The following is a 15101-nucleotide window of genomic DNA, read 5'->3' as shown; positions in this document are numbered from 1 at the left end:
CCTGAAGTAACGGCCTGACTGACACAAGGTTCTAGAGTTTAGGCATGCTGTGGGAATATCCTTTGGACTGCTCAGCGGGGTTTGACAAATCGCATTACAGCTAATTCCAGGAATTATTTGGATTCTTCTGTTGTTTTATATTGAATAAAATATTATAAATAAGGCAATGAATCAATAGGGATTCAAAAATATTTGGAATGTTTCCTTTTATAAAGATTTTTTGTGAAAGTAGTCAAAAATTACCTTGTTCCTTAAAACATGTGGGATGTTTTTAAACATATTTTATACACACACGCCATTTAAGAGGGTGGCTGATGTTCTCACTGGGGTTATACTCAGCGTGGCATTGGGCAGCAGCTCTGAGACCAGACCTGAAAAGGCTCTGAAACCTGTATAAGGATGTACTTTTTAAGCAGCTTTAAAAGTTCTTTATTGTTGACTTCACTTCCAATTAATATAGTAACTGCATATGGGATTGGGTAAGAGACAGGTCAACTTGGATAAAATCAAAGTGTCTTTGCTCTGTGCAACATTTCCATGGCTGTAGGGGATCCAACAGCAAGTGCCACGTTGCTCACGGAAACGCAAGCCTTCAGATTCAGGCTGCAGTGCTGTGTTGATTTCATCCTCCCTTCTCCCTCGCCCCCTTTTCAGATCACTGGGGTGATCCTGCTGGCCGTTGGAGTCTGGGGCAAGCTCACTCTGGGCACCTATATCTCCCTTATTGCCGAGAACTCCACAAATGCTCCCTATGTGCTCATCGGAACTGGCACCACTATCGTCGTTTTTGGCCTGTTTGGATGCTTTGCTACATGCCGTGGTAGCCCATGGATGCTGAAACTGGTGAGTACGTCTTAACATCATACTGCTTTCTCAATTCCTTTTTGTGAAAATATAAATCCCATGAAAGTGAACTGGTGCTTCTTGAAGCCACAAACAAGACCTTCCTATTCATTGACTCTAATTTTAGTCCAGACTCTTACATAATCCACCGTTTAATCCCTTAGAGGGAAAAACGACCCTAAACACACAGCTTGGCACAAAAAACTCTAGTTCTGGTCCCTCGAGGTAGATGATGACAAAGCAGTGGCCCGCAGTTCCAATTGGCCATTGATATACTCATGGCAAAACTCCCTGTTCCAGTTTTGAACTTTGTCTTAGAAATCTCTTCAAGCAAGTGATATGCAGCTTTGGTGGGCGAGGGAGTATCCCAAACATAAGCAGCTTTTCATCTCTACGTTCCCACTGGAGAAATACTTTCTGCCTCCTTGAGCTTGGCCATGCTTGGATGAATGGGCACGCTCTTCTCTAAACCTGCACACCCTGGCTCAGTGCTATGGGAGTTGAGCTAAGCCAGGGTTTCCCCACTCAGCAGAGGGTTGGTACAGTGCCGTGGATTGGCTACCAGTACCAGTGCTGGGTGCCTTTATTCTAATTGGACAGAGACAGCAGTGATGTTTCCCAAAGAGTTTAGGGCAGGCTGTTAAAAGGTTGTTCCTATGATTCTTAACTTTTGGGTAGACTAGTTGCCTAAGTCTCTACTCACTGCCGACGATCTTCATTAAGAGTTCATGTTAAAGGATTTTATAGATAAAAGGTAACAGGGGCCTCTCCTCAAAAGAAAATTTTATTTAAAAGGATTTTTTTCTTCAGACGTCTCCTTCGGTGAAAGGGGGGAGCAGAGATTCCATCAGTACTGTGTTGTCTGCCCTTCCTTATTTAGCTCTAGTTTGTAGTAACATTTAAGACCATCTAGTGACAGATATGGGCATGAGGGTAATTCACTCCAAAGGAAATACCTTCCAAACTGGCACAGGTCAGTCTCTTTGTTGGCAGTGTCTTAGAAGTGCTTGATTCAGCACGTTCTGGTCTATAGATGCCTTGACCACCACTGATTTCTTCCGGGTTGGTGGAAAAGCCATAGTGAGGCCTGATGGAACCACTTCTTGTGCTATCACCTGCCACTCTATGCTAACATCCTGAGTCTATCTTCTGGTATTTCTTAACAAGCACTAGGATTTCTTTTTGCTCCAGTGTCATAGCCCACAACTTTGGATGAGTGCTTAAATCACCTGGGTGTCTTTTTAAAAATACCTTTGCCAGGGCTCTGCTTCCAGCCAACTGAACTGGAATCTATGGCGGTGAGGCTCTGGTATCACATTTTCTAAAAGCTTTCCTGGGGATTCTATTATACAGCCGGGGTCAAGAAACTCTTGTTTAGTACAATGAGTAGCAAGAGGAGGATTCATTTCAGAGGCATAGAAAAGAAGGATTGCTAAGAATCCATCCGTCCAAACAAGAAGGGGAGACCTGGTCATGAGACCTGACTGATTCTGACAGTAACTGGCTTAAGACTTTAGTGGCAATGTTGTAACCTCTTTGGGCATTTGTCTTCATTTACGAAAGAATGGTCAAGGTTTCTTCATCAAAGTTTCTTCTAGCCCAAATACTATGACTGAAGGGGGGGCAGCAGAGGGGTACAATACCGGAGTAGTTATCTCTGCCCTCTTCTAAAGGTGGTTTCATACCACACTGTCATTTTCTCCTAACACTTGGGAGCTCACTGGAAGGTGAGCCTTTTGAGGAGTAGAGAAATTTTTAGGGTTTTGTTTTGTATTTGGTTTTGGTCTTTTAAAAACCATCATTTATTCCTTTTACCTGCTGTCTTGGGTACATACTACAGTTTATTTATTCCTCACCACCACTGTCAAATGCAGGTGGTGTTTTCATATTAGGGGATAAAGACTTTGAGGTTAAATGACCCGCTCAGGTTCACACAGCTAATGTGGGGAGAGCTGCGATTGGAACCCCTATATGTCTCTTTCCAGAGTCAGGATTATGTTACTACGGTATGTTCATTTGGAGAAAACTTCAACGCTACCACCTGTATTTAGTGCAAGCTCTTCCCAATAGGCTTTTGGCCAAGGCCTTCTGAAGGTGAAGGAGCTGTTCTCTGGAAGCTCTTGGAAGCAGGGGACTTCTAGAGACCCAAAATTGCTGATCTGGTTGACGAGAGCAGAAGCCATTTGGTTAACTGCCAATCTAGAATTTTACAGTCGTCACTTCACCTCATTAATTGCAAAACAACTGAAAATAACTATTTCTACTTTACGGAGGCCCCGAGAGACTGCTTCTTTTCTAAGAGTTAGTCTGCATGGTGAGGACTCAAACCTAGGAGGACTTGTGACCACAAGAAAGGAGTCCAATATCCTTTCTCCCACCTGCCTCCTGACAGTTAATTTTCCAGGGGACTTTCTGGTGGAGTCTAGGCCTGGTGTGAGACTCTCCTTGGAACAAACTGTGCTTCTACCTTCATTTTTGTACCAACTTGAGAGAGAGAAGTCATGTACATGGGACATTCTACTCATAACTGTGTTTGATATTTTAATGGCTGTACTTAAAATGTGTGTAGAGACTTCTGTTAATATTTCAAATGAAAGTGGTATTTTAAGGCAGTATTTCTTCCTTTCAAACATGTACCACTAGCTGAGAACAGTAAGTTTTGGTCCTGTGTACCTATGTACACAGTCAGGAGGTATGTATACTTTACAAGTAAGTCATGTGGCCATGTGCAGTCTATCTAAATTGTACAGCATCACGTAGGGCCATTCCAAATGCTGAGGACTGTTGAATTTCATTTTGAGATGAGAAGAAGCAGATTTTTAAGGCATATTCCTCGTTAGAAAGGAATAGATTGTCTTTCCTTTTATCTACTTTTCAAAGTCACGAGAATGGAAACCCTTAATGTCTCATAAGTACCACGTAATATCCCTGAACTTAGCCGTGCACATGCACACATACAAAATCAACTTGGAAAGTACAGGAAGCATGAAGTGAGGAAGAAGCACTGAGGATTTTAGATGTCTGAAAACACTGGTAGTCAGTAGCGTAAAATATTTGCTTTTTTAAAGGCTATCCAGTTCACGTAGTGTGCAGAACCAGGGAGGTAAGCAGCCCGCTGGCCACTGCTGTGGGTGTTGTATCCAGTTCTGACTGCAGTATTGAGGATGAAGGCCAACCTGTGCACATTCTGCTTTTCCTGTCAGGACGGGAGGGATACAATGCTGAAGGAAGGGAGTTTGAGGCCATTTTCTATGAGATGGTCTTAAGGAAACTAGAGAGGTTTGTCCAAATGAAGAAAAGGAGCAGGTTTGCCCCTGACTGTTTGTACATCTGAAGGGTCTGTTGTAACAAAAGGAAGTTAGGCTGGTTCTTGTGCCCCCTGAAAGCAGATCCAACCCCAGCAAGTGGAAGTTACAAGTGGAAGACTGTGGCCGAGGGAAAGGAAGTCTTTCCAGCAGCTGAACAGTTTGAATATTGCATAGATTGCAAGGGGTGGGTGGGTGGAGGGAGTCGGCGTGGCTTGCAGATGCTAGATGGAGGATGTGGGCAGATGCCAGATGACCACAATGAGGAAGGTGGTATGAAGGATTCCCAGTCAGAGTAGAACTGTGTCCTGTGACTTCCGGAGTACCCTCTAGCTCAAAAATTCTAATGTTCAAAATGGCGGATACCTTAGTATTAAAAAACTCTTCCAGATTTCTCCTGGTTGAGCCTGACAGGCATGAGGCCAGGTCCTAGATGCGGTCTCCTCAGCATGTCTGCCCCAAAATGCTTGTGTATATTAAACAGACACATTCCTATATTGAGGCTCATGTGGGTAAATCTGGAGACGAGTAGTTTTAAACTTTTCGTAAACATTGGTAGGGAATATGAGGATTTGTCTGATCCCCCCTGACAAGAAGTAACCTACCCCAAAGAAGCATCGTTTGGAATCTTGACATATCTGACTTTGTCCTTATCCACTTGATTTTCAGTATGCCATGTTTCTGTCCCTGGTGTTCCTGGCTGAGCTTGTAGCTGGCATTTCAGGGTTCGTGTTTCGTCATGAGGTGCGTATACACAAACTGGAGCTCTCAGCTAAAGGGTCTTTGGGAGGAGGAATGCTGAAACCTCATGAAATGTAAAAAGGGCGCATATAGGCTACTTGGCATCTCTAGTGGTATTGTTATTTTCCAAATGTCATGTAATACGGGCTGAAATGCCAAGAAGATTTTAAATGTAGGAATTTCGCCAAACTCGGAACCTTAGGTGTTGATCCTCACGCTGTTTCTTTATATAGCTATGATAGAAAATGATTCTCCACCTTGTTGTAAAGCAGTGACCTTCAATATAGATTAAAGACTCCTTTTAAAACAGCCTGCTTTAGCAAGGCCCAAGAGTGTATCTGTATAACAGGATTTCTGAGATTGCAGAGGTAAGCCAAACTAGTTGTGGCCCAAAGACAAAGCACTAGATGTCCCCAGAGCAGCCTGTGCTCTCTTCTCTCCTCCCCTGCCACCCCAGGGGTAAAATCCACAGCCCAGTAGTGAGGAGCCCAGCTGCTTTGTGTGGTGCTGAGGGAAAAGGGGAGAAGCCAGTCGTGATCCAAAACCCCTACAGCGCCTTGTTTTGAATTCACATGTAAAACTTTAGATTTTTAAAGCTGGGGAAAAAGAATTCTGAACACCGTTTTGTAATCACAACGGTGGGTTTCAAGGACACTGTCAGCTGTCCTGTGTCTCGTGTGGTCATCCTTTCATATACTGTCACTGTAGCTGTTCTAGATGATGGATCAATGCTAATGCAGAGACAAGACGTTCTCATGCTGCCTGTAGCCACTTGTGGTATCACTTTTGACATGTGTACAGAGGGTGCCAAAAAGTGTATATACATTTTAAGAAAGGAAAACTATTAAAATTGTGATAATATACACCAATAACAAAAGATAAATACAAGTTACGTTTGGCTTCTGCAATGACAAGAGGTGCTCAGAGTGGTTACCATCAGCGCCCAGATACTTCTGATTACGGCGAGCTACTGCTTGGGCAACGATGACCAAAGTGTCCATTGTATACATTTTTCTGGCACCCCCGGTATATTGATGATAGGTTAGAAAGTGTGTATGCTACAATAAAGTTCTGGTTCTAACTCCAAAAGTTTAAAAATCCATTATTCTAAATCCGTTATTGTACCCTGTAAATAGCAGTCAAACCAGAAATAGAGACTCATGTATCAGAAAGGAACAAAGTAGCAGGATCCAGGTGGAAATCACACTGAAGTCGTGTTTCTGTGGCTCTTGGAAGTCTGGCATCGTCTGTCTCAGGTTTTGCTATTGTGCTCGGAACAAGTTAAGTGCCCAGTGAGCCTGCATTATGCACCTTTTGTCCCTTTTCCCTATTGCCCTGGTGTTTCCCTTTATCAGACATGGTATCTCAGATGCCAGGGCTGACTTCTAGAACCCATTTCATATGCACGCTGCAATGGAATTAGAAGCCCCATTCTTATTCTCAGGTGAGGTGAAATCTGATGACGTCACAGCCTTGACAGCCCTAGAGGTACCCCCAGTACATGTGTTGTGAACTCCATGCACAACCTGGCCGGCTTCTACCTGAGCCCTTGCCCACCTTCCTCCCCTGTGCTGCTGAGACTGGACTCCACTTAGGGGGTGTTCTCTTAATAGTTCCTGATATCTAGGGCCTGGACGACCTCAGCCACCTAAGTTTTTCATCTGAAACACGTAGGGGAGTGGTGAGGAGGGTTTACAATGCCACTCTTTGTCCACCAGTACTGGTTTTGAGTGTGGCTAAACATGATGACAATAGGTGACATTTAGCACCATTTACTCACAAGCATATGGTAAGAGAAGCACAGCAGGGCAGCAGTGGGTTTGTTTCTTCAGAGGGAGTCCTCAAAGTGGACACCCACCCACCCCTAAGAGACTGTACAGGTACAGTGAAATGAGAGGACATAGCCGGGAGTGGTAGCCACCTGGGCTTAGAAGCTCCATGTAACCAGTGTCTCCTTTTCTCTGGTAAGTGTCCCGTGGCATAGCATCCAGTATCTCAGCAAGGAACATGCCTAGTTAGGAGAGTCATTATACTTAGCCCTAAGCCTCCCACCAGGTAATTATTGTCATTTGCTCTCCTCCCAGTCCAGAGTAATTTCACCAGTCAGGGACCGTTTTACAGTGAAGTGGGGTTGTCTGGTAACACACCTGACCCTCCACCTTCAGCAGATTTCCAGGGGGAACAGAGCTTGAGAGTTAACCAAAGGTCAAATGTGTTCACAGAGGAGAAAGGTTTTTGTTAACCATTTATTAACAAGAAAGGTTCGTGTTCTTTAGCCTCTTCTTTTTGGCCTTAGTAAAGACAGATAAGTGAAAGTTGGTTTTGCTCCACTCCTCTATGCTAGAATAAAGATGTTTCTGGTCAAAACATTGGTTTTCCTGACCCCAGTGGCTTGTCCTTTGTCATTCTTCTGAGGAAGGGCAGAAAAGTTATAGAAAGAAAGATGGCAGAGCGTAAGGGGGTTGGGGGGAGGGAGCTGAGGGTAAGGGAGATCAAATATATGGTGATGGAAGGAGAACTGACTCTGGGTGGTGAACACACAAGGAGATTTATAGATGATGTAGTACAGAATTGTACACCTGAAATCTATGTAATTTTACTAACAATTGTCACCCCAATAAATTAAAAAAAAGAAAGATGGGCACTAATTAATTCAGAGAAAGCAACTAGAAAACCCAAGTTTAGCGGTTCACCACCAAAGCCCTTTTACAAACTGACCAGCCACTTCAGTGGGTTCTTTCACCAGGCAGGCTTCCTCTGGATTAGGGGTAAAGGGAACGATTTCTTTTAAATTCCTGAGCTAATAAACTCCTGGGCGAATTTCCTGAGCTCTTTCGTCTCAGAAAACAGGGCATTCTCTCTCCCTTGCCTAAACTTATTCCGAGACTTTAGAAGAGGCTCTTTTAGGGTAGAAGTTGGTAAGACTCTTGAGTCGGTTTGGGCTGCCGTGGAACAGAACCGCATTCCTCCTTGTCTTCCATAGATCAAGGACACCTTCCTGAGGACCTACACGGATGCCATGCAGAATTACAATGGCAATGATGAAAGGAGCCGGGCGGTGGACCATGTACAGCGCAGCGTAAGTTCCAGGGAAGGGAACTGCCTGCAAGAACTGGCCTTAGCCTTGTGGGGTGCTGCTGATGTTGGACCAGTAGCATTTGCTGTTGATTCCAGTTTTCCAACTCTTGGCCCAGTTCCGTTTCCAAGGGTTGATATCCAGTACATATCCAGGGTCCGGGTATCCAGGTAATTAGTGTCAAGAAGCATCTCAGTCTCTGGTCTGCTTTTCATCAGTAAGGATGGTGAGCATCCCAAGGAAAGCCAGTTTGCCCTTAAAGTCTGAAGCCTTGGAAAAGAGGTAGGCAGTGAGTGTATTAACAGCCTCGTTTAGAGTTGGTTCCCAAAGGCTGACGTTCTGGAAATAGTGTCTTTAGTCTGGGTGGAAAGCTCAAGTAAGCTGTGTTCACTGGCTTGGGCAGTGCAGTGGGGATGGAGAGCGGACCTAGAAGAAACTGAAGATCAGTCAGGTGTGAGTGGCCCAGGTTGCCTGGTGCTTTACGGAGGATCTGAGGAAAAGAAGTGTTTTCTGGTCTGGAGTCACTCAGGAGGGGAGGTGCTAGTGCTTAAGCCCATCAGGATCACCCATGGAGGCTTTTGGTTTGGGGGTGGTTTTCATTTGTTTGTTTGTTTATTTTGTTTTGTTTTACTTCAGAAGCAGTATTTTAATTTGGGGGGTAATTTATTTTGATAACATTTCAAACTTATCCAGAAAAGTTGCAAGAATGGTACAAGGAACTGTATACCTTTTACCCAGATACACAAATTATATTTTTGCCCCATTTGTTTTAATATTCGCTGTGTCACTGGTTGGGCAATCTTTTCTGTAAATTTGAAGCCCATGCAGTCTCTGTCAGAACTACTCATCTCTGCCACTGTGGCACAGAAGCCACCATAGACAACACGTAAAGAAAGAGGCCTGGCTGTGTCGCAATAAAATTTCATTTACAAAACCAGGCAGCTGCTGGGCTGGAGTTTACCAGCAGCAGCTCTCTTTCTTCATCTATGTGCATCTTTTGCTTTCCTTAAACCGATTGTTTAGTTCTCAGTATAGATTCTTAGAAGAGCTTTTGAAAACCATTTTTGCCTCAGCTCCCCCATCACCATTCCTCACTGAGTTGCTCTATACCTTGAACATCACCCAAACACACAGGTGGTTTCGATGGCTAGCCAGGCCAGAGAAACACTGCTGTGCTTTGTGGACGTGCTACGAAAGCCAACGCGGCCTGTCATCGGGGACGACCTTCCTTCTCTGAGTTCAAATGGGCTTGCCAGTGAGCATCATTGTTAGTGGAGCTTTAGCTCATCTTTACTCACCAAAGCTGTGCCTGTTGACTTAGAGGCTTGGCCCGTGTTTCTCTTTGAAAAGTTGCAGGGCGGTGAGTGAGGAGAACATAGTCTTTGATCTGCCACACTTTGATTCTTTTCCTTTCCCTGTTAACAGCTGAGCTGCTGTGGTGTGCAGAACTACACCAACTGGAGCACCAGCCCCTACTTCCAGCAGCATGGCATCCCCCCGAGTTGCTGCATGAATGACACCGATTGTAATCCCCAGGATCTGCACAACTTGACTGTGGCCGCCACCAAAGTTAACCAGAAGGTACTTGCTTCCTCTCTTCCCTGATGGGATCAGTGGTGAATGTTTGGGGAGGGCTGTTTTGTTTCTGAGACGTAGGTTAGACATGGTAGTCTTAAGAGGGAATCAAGAATACTCCTTTGTGATCCTTTATTGGCTGGGAGAGGCACTTGAGGCTGCCCACTTCTGAAGGAGAAAGCTGTGACTCAACTCAGCCTGCCATTCCTCTCACAAGAATCGGACCAGGCATATAGTTAGTTAGGAAGGTTTAGCAAGTGGTTTCTGTTAACCCTGATGGTGATGTCAGGGAATGTTGGCTTTCTTCTTTCTGGGTGTCTTTCTTCTGCTTAATATATCTTCTCAACATGAAATTATTCACAGCTGGGTGTCAGTCCTTAGCAGGAAGGGGGAGTCAAGTTGACAGACAGCATCTGCTTCTGCTAGGAGGGTGGCCTTTATTTTAGGGAGTTCACTGCTATAGGAAAAGAAATCAGCAACTCCGCTTCAACTCACTGTCGACATCCTGACTCCAAAAGAAATTAGAGAGAGAGAAAACAAAACTGGCTAAAAGAAACGTGAAATTGAGTATGTAGTGGAAATGAGGGAAATGAAATTTCAGCAGTCAGAGAAATGCCAGGTAGAAAATCTATTTTGGTAAACACAAGGGAGAATAAAACCCTACTATTGAGTTTACCTGTGGTTATGTGGCCATCAGGTAAATTTTCTTTTCTTACTAAGATAAAGTTCTGTTCTTCTAAGATCTTCAACATTCTATGTGATCTGGGCCAACTACTGAATCATTCGTTCTCTCAAGATTAGAATTTTAAGAGACGTTTTCTGGATTTTATCCATTTAACATTGGTATTTGTAGCATAAATGCTGCCAAGCATTGTTGCCATTCTGGAAGCTCATTTTGTCATTCTGAGCTTATTACTTTGCTATTGGTGTGGTAAGGTAAGGTGTCATGTCTTAGCTAAGAGGACATCTGCTCCTACTGGAGTTTCCTTATGAACCCAAAATTGGAGGCCTCCTTCACCTCTCAGCAGCAAGGTAGCTTCTGGTTTCTTCATGGATATCCCCACTGCATATCCATACATGTCATTATGCTGCCATTTTATGAAGTGCCCAGCTTGTCTAACAGATGGTGGATACTCCGATTTATAAAAGGCAAGATGCATTTTATGGCCGTGAGATGTTGGCATGCCAGAGCCTCAGGAGATCGTTTATAGACACAGCAGTCATTAAGCTTTGATAAAAGTCTTTACACCCAAATGTTCTCTTCTTTTGTGAAAGTGGAGTGTCTAGAAGTCCAGAGTACGTGGTCTGGAGTCAGACTCCACTTTAAATTCTGTCTCAGCTACTTGCTGGTCATGCGATCTTGATCAAGTTCCTTAACCTTTCTCAGTCTTGTTTTTCTCATCTGTAAAGTGGAGATAATAGTTCCTGCTCCGTAGGATTGATATAAGGATTGAATGAGATAAAGTCTCAAGCATGGTGCCTGGCACAGAGGAAGGACACAAGAAATATTAACTGTAACATGTAATGTTAGCTGTAATGTAAACGTCAGGATGATGATGGAGAAGTTTGCCTTCCACTGTACCATACTGTGGCTTTTATTAGAAATGATGCAGCTGGTCCTTGGAGGAAGGATATTTTGTTAGTATTCAAAAACAAGTTTACAGGCATATCCCATAGTGCACTTGTATAATCCTGACAATTATTTCAAGAATGAAAGATAGGGTAGCCTTTTTTCATTGGATTGATAACCTACAAATTGACCTCACTCCCCGCTCCTCCCCACAATCCTACTTTATATTTTCCTGAGCACCGCAAATACCCGGAAGAGGTGCTCAACATGTCTCCCACTTCCCTATACTCTGCAGCCTGGCTCCCTGAGAGGAGAAAAAGTGAGTGAAAACGGAAAATCATTCATTGAGTTTCATTAGATATTCTCATTTAATGCCCACATGAAACTCTGAGACAAATTACCGTGTTTCCCCGAAAGTAAGACGGGGTCTTATATTAAGTTTTGCTCCAAAACATGCATTAGAGTTTATGTTCAGGGAATATCATCCTGAAAAATCATGCTAGGGCTTATTTTCTGGTTATGTGTTATTTTTCAGGGAAACACGGTACTTCTCAGGTCTGAGTCTCTGGTACCTCATCTATAAAAGTGGGAAACAGGGACGAATAGAGATAGTAATAGTAGATGCTCATAAAGATTAGCCCCCTTACTGGCTCCCTCCCCCAGGAGGCGTTAGTACTGCCTCATTCTAGTTATGTGGAATCCTGTAGAGAGAATCCTATAGAGAGAATAAATACATTCTAAATCCTCATAGGTCTTTTGGTGTTTTGAACCCTCTGCTCTGACAGCACAGAAAGACGACTCTTGGCTCTTACGTGGCAGCCTGAGAAACCTACCTTGTACAAATAACTGGGAGATGGCAGGAAGGAGGGGAGAACAGTTAAGCAGGATATTTATTGTTGTATTTGGGGGACGGAGTTTGTTTTGCTTTTGTTAACAGGATGATGAAATGTCTGCAGGTTCAGTTGGTCAATAGCCATTGACTGTGTCCCTCCTCCATAGGAAATCCTTGACATTTTTTCAGAGCAGAAGCAAGAGGATGAGAGTTATTCAGGTTGGCAGCTACTGAGATACCACTTCCCAGAACCTGTCTGGGACTAGCTGTCTACTCGTGGTATTGAAAGTCTGCCATTCACACATGTTTTCCATTGGTGACCGTGTTGATTTAGATGTGCTGAGAGGGTGAGCAAATTACCTGTTCTGTTTCTGGGTGTTTCTTAGGACACTTAGCAGGCCTCTGTAGGTTTATCTCACGCCTGACAACCAGGCTTTCATTTTAGGAAATTAAAAGAGATCGTTGTGGGCGATAAGATCATCGTTTAGTGGAGAACTTCAAGTGGAATGCAAACAGGGCCTGGCCTTGTGTATCAAGGCAGTTCTTGTAGTCCGCAGATCTATGCTGAGATCTGGAAAATGGGCTTGTGGGTTCACATGGTGAGTGACAGAGCTAAATCCAGAGGTAGAAGTCATTGATTTTAACGTTGGTCTTGTATCGTTTAAACAGAGAAGCTAAATCACTTTTATCTCCTCATTTTAAGTAACCCTGTTACTGATATGATTCATTAGTTTGGTTTCTTATTTGGAATAAAAAATAGAGGGGGAACTTTTCTTATAGAAGAGTGCTGCTCAAACTTTATTGGGCATGTGAAACATCAGGGGATATTACTTATATTCGTTAAAATGCATTAAAAACAAATAACCCAGGCAGATTCTAATTCAGTAGGTCTGAAGTGGGGCCTCAGATTCTGCATTTCTAACTAAATCTCAGGTATCGCTACTGCTGCTCGTGGAAGAACCCCACTTTGAGGAACAAGGTTTAGAGAGAACGATTTTGCTGCAGTTGTACCAATGCCAGGCATCTACTTCGTTTTTCTGATTTCTCTTAAATGGTTGGAGTGAGAGAAAAATATCAAAAATAATGTGACTGACTCTGAAATCTCCTAAAATGGACTAGAAATCATACTTCAGAAAAACATATTCAGCTTATATGTAGAATTGAAGTTCACAGGAAAAAACTTCTATGCCAAACTATTGTGCAAAATAAGATAATAGCCCACCTCACTTCTTTCTAGTTTTTATTATTGGGTTTGTATTTCCATATTTGGGGCCAACCTAACACTGGTGTTAGTCTGAACTTCATTCCTCTGCCCAACCATCGACCAGCACTGTGAGGATGATACAGTCATGATGGCCAGTACGGCAAAACACTATTTTAGCTGCTACCATTTGGGAAAGTGTTAGACTATCCACCTCTCTTCTCTCTTTGAATTATTCCTTACCCAAACGGCTCTCCCTTCCACGACCTTTTGAAAAATAGTGCGATATACAGTTTCACTAGTAAAAATGAACTCAGCAAGCAAGCGTCTACTATAAAGAGAGAATCAAATTTCAAAACTCCCCATGAGCAATAATGTATTTCCTTTCCCACCCCTGCCCTGGCCTTCGAATTTACATCAGGTAACTATGGAGTATAGTCTGTCCATTGCATTGGAAACATGTGTCAAAGCACTGCTGCTAAGTTAATGTGTCTTTTTCTCTGCAAACAGACTGTGAATGCATAAAATATCACTTATTAGAAGATTCAGCATTTTCACAAGCTATGAGAAATGTTAAATTCTTCAAGTTTGAATTTAACAAAGGGAGACATAGTTTTTGTTCTTCAGATGTTATTGCAATTTAATGTGCCTTTCTTGATAAATAACAATCCATTTTACTCTGTTTATAAAATTAATGTCTTGATTTTTCACAGACTTTATACATTCAAGTTGAAGCCCTTTTTCAGAAAACTGGAAAATGACCATGTCTTCCAAAGCTGAATACATCAGTTCAGAAGTCTAGGTTGATTTGGCCCAGTTCCAAATGAACATACATATAAATTCTCTCTGTCTCTCTGTCTCTCTCTCTGTCTCTCTCCCCCCCTCTCTCCCCGCCTACCTCTTTCTCCATTTCTCCTTCTCTCCCTTCCCTCCTTCTCCTCCCCCCCCCCCCCCCCCCGTGTCCCTTTTCTTTTCCCCTTCCCCGTCACCCCTGCTGTTTGGGATTTAACAGGTAGAGTTAGTTTTTGCCTTTGCATTATTGGTGATGTACAAAATTTGGTGTTTCCTACCTGTACTAGATTGATAAAATGTAATCCAAAATGACAAGAACAAAAAACTTGTTCAGCAACGCTGTTGAATGCCAACCAGATCATTTCTTTTAAAGAAAGGTGAATAATGAAGTTTTGGACTAACACTGGAACTGGTAAAACTGGTGTTGCTTTTAATCTCAACATTTAGCGATTTCATAATATGTTAAATTCCCTTCATTTTATGGATAAAGTTATTGACATCCACAAAGGGGAAGTGACTTATTCAAGGGCATATAGGAAATCTGTGGAAAAGACTCTAGAACACAGGTTTTCCCTATTAATAATAATTTTTAAAAAACCTTAATAGTCTCCTTAGGAAGAATCCTAAAATGCTGTAAACTTGGCAGGTATTCAAACATCTCCCTCTAACCAGATGATTTAACTTTATACAACACTTTGCCATTTGGTGTCGAAATGTTAGTAACTATGCTTATGATGCTGAGTCTTCCTGTTCAAGGATGTGGAATGCCTTTTCATTTCTTTAAGTCTATTTCTGTATGTCTACAATGTTTACGTCATAGATTTTACAGTTATCTTGCTATATTTAATCCTACTACTGAAACATTTGTGGATCAAAATATAGTTGACCCTTGAACAACACCAGTTTGAACTGCGCATGTCCACTTATACACAGGCTTTTTTCAATAAATGCCTGTACTCTTTTCGATCACAGCTGGGAGTCCACAGATGCTGAGGGCCAACTATATGCATTGATCTACACCATTTTTTACCGGGGATTTGAGCATTCTTCAATTTTGGTATCCACAGGGGGTCCTGGAACCAATCCCCTGCAAATACTGAGGGACAATTTAAGATTTAGGGGAGTCAAAAGTCATACATAGATTTTTGACTGTGCAGGTGGTGCGT

The 15101-nt window shown here is 42.8% G+C and overlaps 1 protein-coding gene across 1 annotated transcript in view; it reads left to right on the top strand.

The window, feature by feature from the left end:
* Nucleotides 1-15101, top strand: part of TSPAN7 (tetraspanin 7) — a 131401-nt gene that overhangs the window by 106534 nt on the left and 9766 nt on the right. Inside the window, exons 2-5 of the mRNA XM_081042136.1 lie at nucleotides 655-843; nucleotides 4818-4892; nucleotides 7873-7968; nucleotides 9391-9546. Of these exons, the coding sequence (XP_080898262.1) occupies nucleotides 655-843; nucleotides 4818-4892; nucleotides 7873-7968; nucleotides 9391-9546 (516 nt within the window). The remainder of the gene's footprint in view (nucleotides 1-654; nucleotides 844-4817; nucleotides 4893-7872; nucleotides 7969-9390; nucleotides 9547-15101) is intronic.

This window comes from Rhinolophus hipposideros (assembly GCF_964194185.1).
Source record: "Rhinolophus hipposideros genome assembly, chromosome: X".
NCBI lineage: Eukaryota > Metazoa > Chordata > Mammalia > Chiroptera > Rhinolophidae > Rhinolophus > Rhinolophus hipposideros.
The sequence above is the reverse complement of the archived record's forward strand: the minus strand, read 5'-3'. Positions and strand labels throughout refer to the sequence as shown.